Source organism: Engystomops pustulosus, chromosome 6, assembly GCF_040894005.1.
Source record: "Engystomops pustulosus chromosome 6, aEngPut4.maternal, whole genome shotgun sequence".
Classification (NCBI taxonomy): domain Eukaryota; kingdom Metazoa; phylum Chordata; class Amphibia; order Anura; family Leptodactylidae; genus Engystomops; species Engystomops pustulosus.
This window is the reverse complement of record NC_092416.1, coordinates 140,526,779-140,540,248: the sequence shown is the minus strand read 5'-3', so window position 1 is coordinate 140,540,248 and position 13,470 is coordinate 140,526,779. Positions and strand designations below refer to the sequence as shown.

Here is a 13,470-nt window from a genome sequence, read left to right as displayed (position 1 = left end):
AAAATCAGTATATGAATATATTTTTATTACATTTCCCATCAAAAAGGTAATAAAATGTAATCAATCAAAGCCACCCCAAAAATAGTGTTACTATACTCCTTGAGAGGTTTCATTTTCAAATGTGGTCACTTTTTAGGAGTTTCTCTTGCTCTGGTTTGTTATAGGCCCAGCAAATGCCACATATTGCCTAACATTTGTTTCAGCAAAATTTGTCAAAATTCTAATATTCTGTATAGAACCTCCATCTCCATTATAACAAGCTTAACAAAGGCTGTTTTGAATAGTTTGGGGGTTTGATTTAAAAATGTGGTGCTTTGTGTGAAGTTTCTAATAAAAATACATAAATATGAAAAGGACTCATAACATACTAAAAAAATAACATAAAAACATAATATCAACATGAAGCAGACATGCGTTTAATGTTAGTAAGTGACCTATTTTGGAGGTTAAACTAACTATTAGATGAGCATAACATTCCGAAATCAGAAAATCGCTAATTTTTCAAAATTTTGATCAATATTTTTTTATAAATAAATGCAAAACATTTCAACCATCAGGATGGCTCCATAAGATGAAAATTTGCTGGGTCCTTAAGGGGTTAAAGAGATTTTTGTGATCGTCAGCGTTAAGTAATGTATGATGATCTCTGCTTTGATGAACTAAATCAATAGGGTGGGTAAAAGTTAACATTTTGTCATTTGATATAATTAAGCTTTAAAGACAATTACATCTGATGACTGCCATTGCCGGACATGCCTTTTCCTCTGATGTTCTGAAAGTAGCCAAATAGAGCTAATTTAAGTAATATGCTGACAACAAGAAAGGGCTTAAAATTGAATAATTGAATGAAAATGGCACATGACTTTCAACACCCCTTAGCATTCATAACATATAAAAGGAGACTTCTACACTGCAAGATATCAACTTCACTTCTGAGGAAGATAGATTGAAATCCTTTCAAGCTCAAAATCCAACTTTATCAAAATGAGCCACAGCCAGCACAAGCAGACCCATTCACTTTCTGGACACTTCAAGCCAAGTGTTCATGTGACTGGTCACTCACCCAAGCTCCCCAGTCATATGCCAACCATCCACCATGGAGCTTCCCATTATGGCGGATACCATAAGGTTCACCATGTGCCTCACAGCTCTCATAGTGGACCAATCAAGCCAATTGTATTCTCCAAACATTCTTCTTTCAGCCATGGAAGTAGCTATGGAAGTGGGCACAGTAGCCACAATCTTGAAAGCCACTTTCACAATATTGGGAGCCAGGGCCATGGCTTTTTCAATGTCAATGAAAAGGAAACAATGCAACTTCTGAATGACCGTCTTGCTACCTATCTTGAGAAAGTTCGTTCTCTGGAACAAGAAAATACCCAACTTGAGAAGAAGATCTGTGAATGGTATGAGAAACATGCTCATGCATCACTACCTGATTTTCAGCACTACCACAAGACCATTGAAGAACTTCAAATTAAGGTAAGGTACTTGTTTCTTTGAGAGCCATTGGCCCTGCTGAAGATGATCAAACTATGGAACCAATTACTTATGTTTCAGTAGTAAAAGTACATGATTTGCATTGTAAAAAAAAGATGCATTTTTTTACATTCTTTACTACAGATTAACGCAGCATCTGTTGAAAATGCCAGGATTGTCCTTCAGATAGATAATGCAAGACTAGCTGCTGATGACTTCAAGAACAAGTAAGTTCAATCAGTATAAAAGTAAAAGAGAGAAAATAGAATATTAACATTTAGAGTAACAGGCCACAAGATAAATATGACAATTGTTTTCAACGTATTTTTATTCCTTTTCTTAAGGTATGAGATTGAGGTTAGATTGAGAAACTTTGTTGAGACTGACTTGAATGGACTGAAGAAAATACTAGAAAGTCTTAATATAGAGAGATCAGATCTGGAGATGCAACTGCAAAGTCTTCAGGATGAATTGCTACAGATGAAGAAGCACCAAGAAGAGGTAAATTATGTAATGCATATGGTCATAAGTTGTTAACCTTAAAGTAAAAGTTCAGCAGTACAATATGTATGATATTTACAAATTACTATTCACAATGCAACCTAGAAAAACCCTTTTTCAAGTCCATACAGTAATCTGTAAAAGCCATAGCTAAAAGACCAAAGGGTCTTGAGTGTTAGCCGCAGTTAGCAGTTGAAGAATCTTCTATAGCTAGTTCCCCCAAACTGAAATTTTCACAACGTTCATCTATACTATGACAAGATGTCATCAGATATAGCACAAGTTTAGGAAACTATTAAGTGAAAGACTCCAGAGGGTTTCCAATTATGTAAACCTTGTAAGAAATCAAGAATCTTTCAAAAATAAGATTTATTTGTCTTGTGTCTTGGAAGGATATTACTGCTCTGCGTAACCAGCTGGGTGCCAGGATCAATGTGCAAGTGGATGCTGCACCATCAGTGGACCTCAACGGAGTCTTGTCTGAAATTCGAGAGCAGTATGAAAATTTGATGGATAGGAACCTCAAGGAAGTTGAGAGCATGTTCATTGCTAGGGTAAATTAAAATGTCTCACTATATTTGGGATGTTATTGCTCTTTTGCCATTTACTTAAGGTTTCATATCAATGTTCTCATAGAGTGAAGATCTTAATCGCCAGGTGGCTTCTGGTTCTGAGCAACTGCAGTCAGTGCAAACGGAAGTTATTGATCTGAAGCGATGCTTGCAGACCCTGGAGATTGAACTACAGAGTCAGCTTAGCATGGTACATGTAGCTCTTCATAAAAATTCATGAGTTCATTAGTAAACTTAACGGCTATTTACAGGTAATAAGATGCTTTATAGAACCTTTTTACTAAAATATTTGAATCTTTTTGCAGAAATCAGCTCTTGAGGGCTCCCTGGCTGAAACTGAAGCAACATTCAGCTCCCAGCTTTCTCATCTACAAAGCTTGATTGACAATGTAGAAGATGAGCTCACTAAGATCCGTTCAGAACTAGAGCGCCAGATCCATGAGTACAAGATTCTTATGGACCAAACCACCTATCTTGAGATGGAGATCACTACATACAAAAGACTGCTTGAAGAACAGGACATCCAGTATGTAACATGATGTCCATGGCAGGGAAGGGGGGGTGAATGAGAGGTACAAAAGGTCAATACTTGGTTGAGAGACTAAGTTTCTTGCAACTGCTAGAATAAATATGATAGTTAATGATGTACCCTTGTAGGAAGTCCTCCACTTTCAGTCTACAATTGACAGCAAGCTATAGTTTGCGGTCATCGTAGGGTCACATGACCCAGATTTTTATATTTAAAAGAGTGCTACCTTAGACACCATACACCCAGCAAGCCATCTATTGAGGACTACTTCAATCCAAACAAATGATGTTAATTTTAATGTAATATTCTTGATACATTTTACGTTGCACATTACAATTATGGACCACTAATTATTTTGCAGCATCCCAGAACATCGCCATCAAGAAAAGATCGGCAAAGATTGTAAGTAATACAGTTCTGTGATATACAAAAAATTATAAATATAAAAGTATATACCGGTAGTTAAAAAGAAGTCGCCAAAAGCTGTAAGGAGATATACTGATATCCTGCTTATTTATACGGGAGATTTGCAGGTCCATCAATCTGATTTCCCTTGGAAATCGAAAATAGGGCTCCCACATACCATGAGCAATTTATTATACTGTCATGTTCTCATTTGGCAATGAGTCCTCTCCATCCCCACAAATTCTGTTTCTTTAGCCCCTACAGAATCATCAACGATTGTCATGAGATTAACCCAATAAAATTTTCTTCTTGCTCTTTGCAGTGTCACTCAGTCTCTCAAAACATCATTTCAGTTCCCATGAATCTGACCATGGAAAAAGCCACCAAACCAAGGAACATGTCCACCAAGCCAAGTGATCACCCGATCATGACGACGCAACATAGAATATATCACACACCGGTCAAAGCCTCTTCCACAGCCGCGTCTAATGCATGTGAAATGCATTAGTAAGACTGTAGGGTGAATTTGATCTGGTAGCTTCATGGGGCTAAAGTGAAAAAAAAAGGTCAAGGGGGAATTTTCTGCAAACTTCTCATCTAACAATATTAGTTGGATCTCTTTTTAGTTATTTATGTAGAATAGTATTTGGCAAATGAAGCAGTTGACACCACAGCTTGCGGGACAACAGTCAGAATAGACTCATTACTTGTAGTCGACGGTCTGTTACTTGGTTAGAAGTCTTTTCATTTCTTGTGTATTACTCTGCTAAGGATTTCTATGTATAAAACTGTACACCGCTACCATGTATCGCTGCCATTCAACACTTCATAAATAAAAGGTTTCTTCCGCCTATTGCACATGACTGTTCTGTGTTTTGAACTATAATCTTATAATTGTAATTAAATAGGCTGGCATCAAACTTTGCATAGATCAGTAGCACAGTGGGTGTCACTGGCTGTATTTCTGGCCCTTTGATTTCTTCTATTCAGCACATACATGTAAAGCATTATTTATATTTTACACAAAAGTATTAGACGTTTCATGTAGGACATTATTAAAAAGGACAAAGTGACAAACATTGATGTTAGTAAATCACTTAGGGTGAAGAAGCAACCTAATAGCGAGCTTTAGCAGCTTCTGTTTCTGCCATATGTCTCTCTTTTCTCACTCAGAAATGGCTTACCCCTACTCCTTCCCTCTCCATAGACTTCTATGTAATCAGGGATGAACCAGCCATGAGACGAGTTGAGCCTCTTGCCTCAGGCAGCACCACCTGTAGCAAGATGGGGGGCTGCTTCAAGGGAGCAGTCACCTGCTGCAAAGCAGAACTTGACACTTAAAAATAACTGCGTCACAGCAAATGTCAGCATGGGTGTGAGACAAGAATAACATGATATATTTCTATTGGAAGGAGTGGAGGTGGCAGTATTCTATTGCGCATCTCAGGTAGCAGAGAGTATAGTTTCACCCCTGTATGTAATTAATGGATTCAGGGATTTTCAGCGTAAACGTCAATTGAGTACAAATTCAGTAGCAGAAAAAAACTTGATGAGGACTTTCAAGCAGCATTTTGATGGATATTTTGGGCTTCAGTGGTTTCTACTATAGATAACAACTTAATATGTTGTTAATTCAGTTCTGCCATGATGTCCTGTCAGAGACGTGTCAGCAATCATTGATAGAACACATAACACAGACCATTCATTTCCATGAGAGAAAGATGCTTTGTTTCGCATGTAGTGCTATTGCAGTATCATTAACCCCTTCCCACCAATGCCCTTTTTCATTTTTCACTCCCCACCTTCAAAAATCTATAACTTTTTTATTTTTCCATGTACAGAGCTTATTTTTTGCATAGCAAATTACACTTGTTATGGTGGTATATTTAATATTCCATGCCGTCTACTGGGAAGCAGGAAAACAATTCCAAATGCAGTGAAATTGGTGAAAAAACGCATTCACGTCATATTCTTGTGGGCTTGGATTTTACGGATTTCACTGGATGCCAAAATTGACATGTCTATTTTATTCTTTGGGTTAGTACGAATACGGAGATACCAAATTTGTACAGGTTTTATAATGTTTTTATACATTTACAAAAATTAAAAATTGCCATCTTCTGGCGCTAATAACTTTTTTATACTTTGGTATACAGAGCTTTGGGGGGGGGTCGTTTTTTTGCAACTTTTGATGATGTTTACAATGCTATCATTTTTAGGAATGTACGACCTCTTGATCACTTTTTATAGAATTTTTTATATTTTTTTAAAATGGCAAAAAAGTGCTATTTTCAGTTATGGGGTTAAACGCAGTGAAAAAAGGTTATTATATTTTGATAGATCAGGCTTTTTCGGACACATCGATACCTAATATGTTTATGATTTTTACTGTTTATTTATATCAGTTTTAGGGAAAGGGGGTGATTTGAATTTTTATATTTTTTTATTATAAAAAAAAAGCGCCGAGTGCGCGAAACAGCTGTCCTATTTGTCATGCTGTGAGTCCCTGGGTCCTCCCCTCCCTTCGGCTTTGTAACGAACACACCTTGTTTGTTGTGAGTATGCACAAATAAATTTGCATTGGAAGGAGTCCACGCGGTGAGCGCCATTCTATTACTTGTTTATCTACATTTGAATGTCTTCACGCTAGGAATTTAGAGCACCACAGCGCTCCTATTTACGTTCCTCAATCCATGACCTACATGTCAAGTGCTGAGAATCCCTCACAGAGACTACAATGAAATATTGAGACCAGCATTCAGTATATTTCACGTTTACTCAGTAGTGCCACCCAGACTTCTTATTCTACATGTACAAAAATTATTTTTTATTTAAACTTTTTTTTTTTTTCCGACTCCCTAGGGTACTTTAACCCTAGGTTTTCTGATCGATCCTACCATATACTGGCATACTATCTTTTTGAAGCTACCGGCGGCGATCGGCAGAAAAACACCCGCAGTCGGTGCTAGCACTGATCGTGGGTGTTACCGGTAAGCCTTTGCTGCATATTGCCGTGAGCCCTCTCCATGCACCTACACCTGGCATGGGACGTAGTATTACGTCACATGTCGGTAAGGGGTTAAACACTTGCTGGAGGATTCCCCTCATATTACAACAGTTTAAGGGGTTTCTAGAAACAGTGGGGGACATGTATCATAGTTTTTTTTCCTTTGTTGTATAATTGAGACTTTTGGAAGGTCTTTTTTGGCGCTTTATGTATGATCATGTCTTTTTACTTGTGATACTGTAAATTTTGTGTCCTGCATTTTTAAGTACTAAAGTCACACCGCAGGGAGATGACAATATATGAGGCTGCAGTCACACGTGGTGTTAAGAGTGCGGTCACATATTACGTTGTGGTTGCGTTTTCATTGCGTTTTTAAAAGCATTACAACAGCTGATGAGAAGTGATTTGCCTAATCAAATTAATGTTAACAGTAGCATTTACAAAACATGTTAATATCATGTACACATTGGGGGACATTTACTATGGCGTTTCCGCCAGTGTGGAGCTCTCACTGCATGTTCTGCTCTCCGACATATTTATTAGCTGGCTGCGCCAGAAAAAATGACTTTTCACACCTGCTCCGACTCTTTTTCTAAAAGGGGCGTGGCTTTGGTGGAGTGGAAACACAGAGACAATTAATATGTGTCGCAGCCATTTTTGGGCGCTTTAAACTGGCAGGAAAGTAGTCCAAAAGAAATTTGCTCTAGCAGGGACACAAATCAGTGCTATTGCACTGTTGCCTGTTCTCCGACTGCAGGACACATTTCTGGTGCTCGGGACGGATTTTGGTCCCAGGGACAGAAAATGGTCTCTGCACCAGATGTATCTGCACAGCCCCACAATATTAAATGTGTGTCTTCTTTCCGAGAGCAGGTCGGTAACACTGCCAATGCAGACACCGACACTTTATGTAAATGTCCCCCATTGCGTTTTTGTAAATGCAAATGTTAACAGTAATGTAATTAGGCAAATCACCTCTCCTCAGCTGTTGTAAGGCATGTCAAGATGCAACAATAATGCCACATGTGATCCCACCCTTAGAAGTAAATACATTTTATTTTTAAAATGTAACCTCAAAAATTAATGGATTTTAAAAACTGGTTAATGTTCAAATTTTTAAACATTTAAAGCATGTGAAATAATTCAATTTCCATGTTAAAACAGGGCCTAAGAAAAAAAAAGCCCTGCCCAGGACCAGGTGCAGATTTGTGCCTAAAAAGTCACAAAAACAAGCAAAAAAAAGTGATACATAAGTGAAAAGTTGCATGTAACATTTGGAAAATAAAGGTACAAAAGGCACAAGGTGCAGACCAAGATGTAGTTGAAAAAACGACAGCAAAATAAAAGTAAACAACCCTTTGTGATTTGAAATAACTATTTTCTAAAATATGAATTTTAAATACACGATACATCCGTCGCTAAAGACAGACTTTCATGTACCCATAATGCTGACTTCCAACCCTATTGTGTTAGCTTGATAGGTGTGGTGAATATAACGCTGCTCTACAGCACTGCAATAAACTTGTCACCGTGTCCACCTCTCCTGTGATCTTTGTAAAACAATCACACAAATGTCTTTAATATACATCACATCAACTGCAAAATGAAACAAACTATGATGCCCGTAAAGCATACTGTTTTCTGTAACACCCCCTCTGACTGTTATAAAATGAGCACTTGTGCTTGAGATTTTTGAAGAAGCTAGGCTGATTCTTGAAGAACTGTCAACATGAGCCATTGCATCAAGTCAGGTCATTCTACAGCTGGATCCCTCAAAGGGACCAGTCATAAGCTCACCAGCCATATCACAACCCTTCACCACAAGGTGCATCATGGAGATTCACATAAAATTACCCATCATGGTCCATCTCATGGGTCTCTTCATGGAGGATTCCATAAAGTACATCATGGAAGCTCAAGCCTTTCCCATCATGGAGGTCACTACAGAACCCCAAGTGTCCATGGAGGATCTGGAGGAAAGGGAATCTCTGTTTCCAAACACACTTCTGTAGGCCATGGATATGGATTTGGAAGTGTGCATGGTCACAGCAGTCATTTTAGCAGCTTTGGAGGCCACAGTGCATGGAAGGGTGATGGCTTGTTCAGTGTCAATGAGAAAGAAACCATGCAACATCTAAATGATCGACTGGCGTCCTATCTGGAGAAGGTACGATCCTTAGAACAAGAAAATGCCCAGCTGGAGAGAAATATAAGAGAGTGGTATGAAAAGAACCAACCCAGCACCTTTCCTGATTTTAGCTGCTATTTTAGGACCATTCAGGAACTTCAAGGTCAGGTAAGGTTCAGAGGATTTTAATTTATACCAATACCATTTTACTATGGGAACTTGTAGGTCAAACAAATTTTCATTTTATTTCATTTAGATATCTAATGCTACTATTGAAAATGCCAGAATAGTGCTGCAAATTGACAATGCCAGATTGGCTGCAGATGACTTCAAGAATAAGTATGTTACAATAATACATTACAGTAACTCAAATTTAACATAAGTTAAATGTCTAGGACAGCACTTGTAGACCAACATTACTAAATTACATTTTAAAAACATTACTTGTCTTAATCTTTAGGTATGAGATGGAGCTAAGACTTAGAAACAGTGTTGAATCTGATGTTAATGGCTTGCGCCGTGTCCTAGAAGAGCTAAACAGGGAGGTATGTGACTTGGAGGGTCAAGTCCAGAACCTTCAAGAGGAGCTTCTGCAGATGAAGAGGAACCATGAGGAGGTTATTAAGCTTTCAATATAATGTGCACATATTTTCTTCCATATGATGTTACTTTTAGTAGAAAAATCTAATTGACAGCTGTTGACAGACACATGATTTTACTGTTGTTTCACTCAGAATCTGATTTTTGTAGGAAGTCAACTCTCTCCGTGCTCAGTTGGGTGCCAGAGTCAACGTGGAAGTGGATGCTGCTCCATCAATGGATCTGAACAGAGTTTTATCTGAAATCCGTGAACAATATGAAAACCTGATGGATAGAAACATGAGGGAAGCTGAAAACATGTTCCTTCAAAGGGTATTTTTTACTTTTACTCATACATATAGAATATGAAGAAGCATAGATCAGCTAAACAAACCAATATGAACATGGCAATGACAACACTTCGGGACACTGGTGCAGGTGTTCAGAGATTCCTTTTAAGTCATTTTTTGCTCCCAATATTAATATTTACATGTTGACTTGCAATTCAGGGCATAAACACACAGAGCACTTTTACCACAAGACATCTGTATGAAGATACAACACTTTCCTTTACCACTATCTGCCCTGCCGATCTGTTCTGATCTAAAAAAGATTATATAATGCAATGTGTTTCTTGAAACCAAGATAAAACTTAAGAGTCAAGTGTTTAAACATGGTTCCACACATCCATTCTGCCTAATAATCATATAAATTATTGTCTACACATTCTTCATATGACAATTGTGTTATGTATCTTGACAGATTGAAGAGCTGAACCGTGAGATGGCATCTGGTTCAGAACAATTACAGTCTGTCCAAACTGAGGTCATTGAACTAAGACGTAATGTCCAGACCCTTGAGATCGAACTACAAAGTCAACTGAGCATGGTAAGTGTAGCCTCGTTACCAAAATATTGGTATACTGCTTCTGTAGTTATACTATATTTTAAAGAGCCTGTGAGTACACAGGAGGATCCCTTAGTAGGTCCATGTTCATGAAAAAAAGTATCCAGTAAGGTCCAGGTAAAGTCCATCTCTATGTAATTTCCTTTTTTTTTTCATGCCACAGAAATCGGCTTTGGAAGGCACATTGGCAGAGACAGAAGCCACGTTTGGCTCCCAGCTAGCCCAGTTACAATGTCTGATCAATAATGTTGAGTCTGAGTTGTCGCAGATCCGTGCGGACCTAGAACGTCAAAACCATGAATATAAGATCCTAATGGACCAGAAAACACATCTAGAAATGGAGATTGCCACTTACAAGCGCCTGCTCGAGGGTCATGACATCCAGTACGTTATAATATCTTAATTATATATTTACAAATTTATTTTGGTAATTATTTTTGTTGGGGGCTCCTATTCTTTTTTATTGTATATGCTACTGTACACCCACATTGAGCCTAAATGAAACTAAATTATAAAACAAATGAATGAATTTTATCATATTCTGAGGAAATTGTGTCTTACCTTTTTCAGTGTTTCTGGACACCATTTTTCAAGCACAAAAGAAGGTAAGATTAAAACTTACTCATATGCTGATCTGTGGGGGGGGGGGCTGTTTTCTTCTCCACCACTCTGATGTTGAGGATCTATTCTGGGGATGTGTTGATAATATTATAGCCCTGAATACTGCTTTATGCTATTGTGCTGAGTTTAACTCAAATTTAGAAATTTCTTTAAAAAAGGTGTAGGGGTGCTGGGACTATCATATAACAGATACCACTGCTACATGGATCATTTAACTTGAAGGAAATCTACCATCAGGAATACATATAACTGAAGAATTCTTCGTGTAGAATAGCAGGAGCTATGGCTACTCCATACCCCTGTAGCCTATTAGGTCTTACCTACCAACATGACTCTGCAGCACAGTCTCTGGCTATTCATCCCATGTCCGCACATGTGCAGTAGCTTCTAGCTCTCACAGCTAAAATGGGAACTGTGTGGATTTAGTCATGGTGTCCCTCATTTTATCTGAAAATCTCTGCAACATTTCCCAATTTTTTTCCAAAAAAATAAAGTTGAATTATGTGAACTCAGCCTTAGGCGTCTCGCACATTGCCCTAAATGTATGCTGTGAGCTAGCCGCACAAATCAGGGATAGCTCACGGCACACATTGGCCCACAATTACTAAGGGCCATGCACTAGTTTTCTATTTGACTTTACAGGTTCTTAAAGATGCAAACTGCTCATATATCTAAGAAGTGGCTGCACCACAAATTATAGAGCAGGTCCTTTTTCCGCCCAATCATCTTCAATGGACTTCTTAAATGACATCCCACCGCGTGTGACTATATTTTATGGGATGATGGAATTAAAAGTTAAATTTCTCTCTCTGTTTCTTTGGCAGTGTCTCATCATTCTGTGAAGATCATTCACACTCCTGAACACATCCACCATACCAAATGTTAGCATCTCAACTGATAGGAAGACATCTTGCAATAGACTTCCTACATGAAAAGGCTGAGGAGACGCATTACTATATTCATGGTGGAATGCTTTGCTTCTTCTTATTGTAAGCTTTGTTATGGGTACTTTACTTCAATAAAGATTATTCTCAAGCAAAAATAAACTTGCCCTTGCTATGTTATTTGTTCATGTGTAAGAAAAAACGAATTGTTTTTAGATGATTGAATAAGCAGTTCAGCCAAAATGTGTAAAGTCTACTGCAAGGCTTGTGGAGGCTGATTAGGAATTCCAAAAACATCCAAAGCTGAATTCAAATGTCCACTTCCTATAGTCCTGAAATGAATAGCGTATTCCCAGCGTATTCTTTTACTTAGTGGGGGATTTTTAGGTCATCTCCATGATTTTTAATCAGGATTCTCTATCTAAGTGAATGGATTTAAATCACAAGCCACACCAATTCTGTGCAATATCCAACTCCCATATGTTTCCAACTCTAAACCTTTACAATTCTCTTGCTGATTTTTTATAGAAATGGGATCAGAAGTTGGCTCTGTCCACAAAAAAATGTTGAGCAAAAAATACATGTGGGCACTAATGCGTCTTGTATGTTCTATAGTTTTTACCATTTTTTACAACAGAAATATTTTTAGGCTATTTTTTGCATTAAACGTTGACAGAACCTTTTAATTAGGGACTTACAACATGTTTGAAAAGAGTCCAACATTCCTTGAACCAAGGGCGATACATTGCCTCCATATCCTTATTGACATTGATAGTTTTAGATTTTTTTTATTCTGGTTATGCACCAAACATAAGCAGCACAGTTATGACTAAGGGTGTTTTTTCGCCCAAAACGTGTCAGTTTGTCTGCATATATGTAGTCGCTCTTTTAATGTAGCCTAATAAAACATTGAAGATTTACGTTGTTACGTTGGTGTCCGGACAACCTGTTCCATGGCAGTGACCTGAAATGTGATCGGACCCACAGTTACAAGGATCTCTAGGGGTGAGCTGTATTGGACTTTTTTCCAATATATTTGACAACTGTCTTAAAGATTCAGTCCTTCTATTCTGAATGTACATCTTATTACCTTGGTCATGGCAGAGCAGATTATCTCCCATACCACCCAAAACACAGATGAGTTCCTGCCAACCCCTTTCTCTACTATGTCCCTTCACATAAAGCTGCCCCTTTTTTTACCCCTACGTAAAAAATGGGAAGTAAAGTGAGGAGAATGTATAAGTCATCAGTCACAGGGACAAATAAAAAATTCAACATGGCTTCCTCCATCCTCAAAAGCTGATCATTGGAAGTTAGAGAATTTGCACCCAGAGCAATGGGTTCATGAGACAATCCTTTTAGGACACTTTTTAAATTTGAATATTCCACCAGCATTTTCTCAACTACTTAAACAATAACAAGCACTCACCGCTAACCTTCAATGTTGCTGCTTTAATGTGCTTACATTGTCACAGATACATGGAAGGAATAAACATGTGAGAGACATGCAGGGTCACTTCCAATTTAAAGATGTTTGAGCCAGCTGGCGCGTCTTGCACCACTATTGGACTCTATCCAACACCCCAAACCTCCTAGCCAGAAGATGCACATATTGTATATATAGAAGGAGACCAAGAGTACCTCTCACCTCTCTTTAAATGCTTCCAAACTTTTACATAACATCCACAAAACTACCTTCAGTGGAAAAGAGGATTTTATTTAATAATTGATAGATAGATAGACAAATATAATATATATTTTATTTTGATGGTAGTAGCTGTTGCATCCTGTATAAAACAAGACATGGTTACACAATGTATTGTATGTTCTATATATATCGCTGCTGCCCCTGCCCCCCT

The 13,470-nt window shown here is 38.0% G+C and overlaps 2 protein-coding genes across 2 annotated transcripts; both read left to right on the top strand.

The window, feature by feature from the left end:
- The first annotated feature begins 235 nt into the window (after positions 1-235).
- LOC140064468 (keratin, type I cytoskeletal 19-like) lies at positions 236-4,096 on the top strand. The gene is made up of 8 exons (XM_072111399.1): positions 236-1,482; positions 1,624-1,706; positions 1,824-1,980; positions 2,373-2,534; positions 2,617-2,742; positions 2,858-3,078; positions 3,443-3,483; positions 3,809-4,096. Exons 1-8 carry the CDS (start codon positions 985-987, stop codon positions 3,901-3,903), a joined length of 1,383 nt encoding a protein of 460 aa, XP_071967500.1. The 5' UTR covers positions 236-984; the 3' UTR covers positions 3,904-4,096.
- A 4,108-nt stretch (positions 4,097-8,204) lies between these two features.
- Positions 8,205-11,773, top strand: LOC140064467 (keratin, type I cytoskeletal 19-like). The gene is made up of 8 exons (XM_072111398.1): positions 8,205-8,789; positions 8,878-8,960; positions 9,082-9,238; positions 9,372-9,533; positions 9,963-10,088; positions 10,270-10,490; positions 10,677-10,711; positions 11,552-11,773. Exons 1-8 carry the CDS (start codon positions 8,223-8,225, stop codon positions 11,611-11,613), a joined length of 1,413 nt encoding a protein of 470 aa, XP_071967499.1. The 5' UTR covers positions 8,205-8,222; the 3' UTR covers positions 11,614-11,773.
- The last annotated feature ends 1,697 nt before the right edge of the window (positions 11,774-13,470 follow it).

What these genes read in the sequence shown, in the direction of transcription:
- LOC140064468 (XM_072111399.1), top strand. Translation starts at nt 985, where the DNA reads ATGAGCCACAGCCAGCACAAGCAGACCCATTCACTTTCTGGACACTTC. An exon ending in TTGAAGAACTTCAAATTAAG is followed by an intron (nt 1,483 to 1,623) that starts GTAAGGTACTTG and finishes TCTTTACTACAG; the next exon opens with ATTAACGCAGCATCTGTTGA. An exon ending in AGAAAAGATCGGCAAAGATT is followed by an intron (nt 3,484 to 3,808) that starts GTAAGTAATACA and finishes TGCTCTTTGCAG; the next exon opens with TGTCACTCAGTCTCTCAAAA.
- LOC140064467 (XM_072111398.1), top strand. Translation starts at nt 8,223, where the DNA reads ATGAGCCATTGCATCAAGTCAGGTCATTCTACAGCTGGATCCCTCAAA. An exon ending in TACAAAGTCAACTGAGCATG is followed by an intron (nt 10,089 to 10,269) that starts GTAAGTGTAGCC and finishes TTCATGCCACAG; the next exon opens with AAATCGGCTTTGGAAGGCAC. An exon ending in TTTTTCAAGCACAAAAGAAG is followed by an intron (nt 10,712 to 11,551) that starts GTAAGATTAAAA and finishes TTTCTTTGGCAG; the next exon opens with TGTCTCATCATTCTGTGAAG.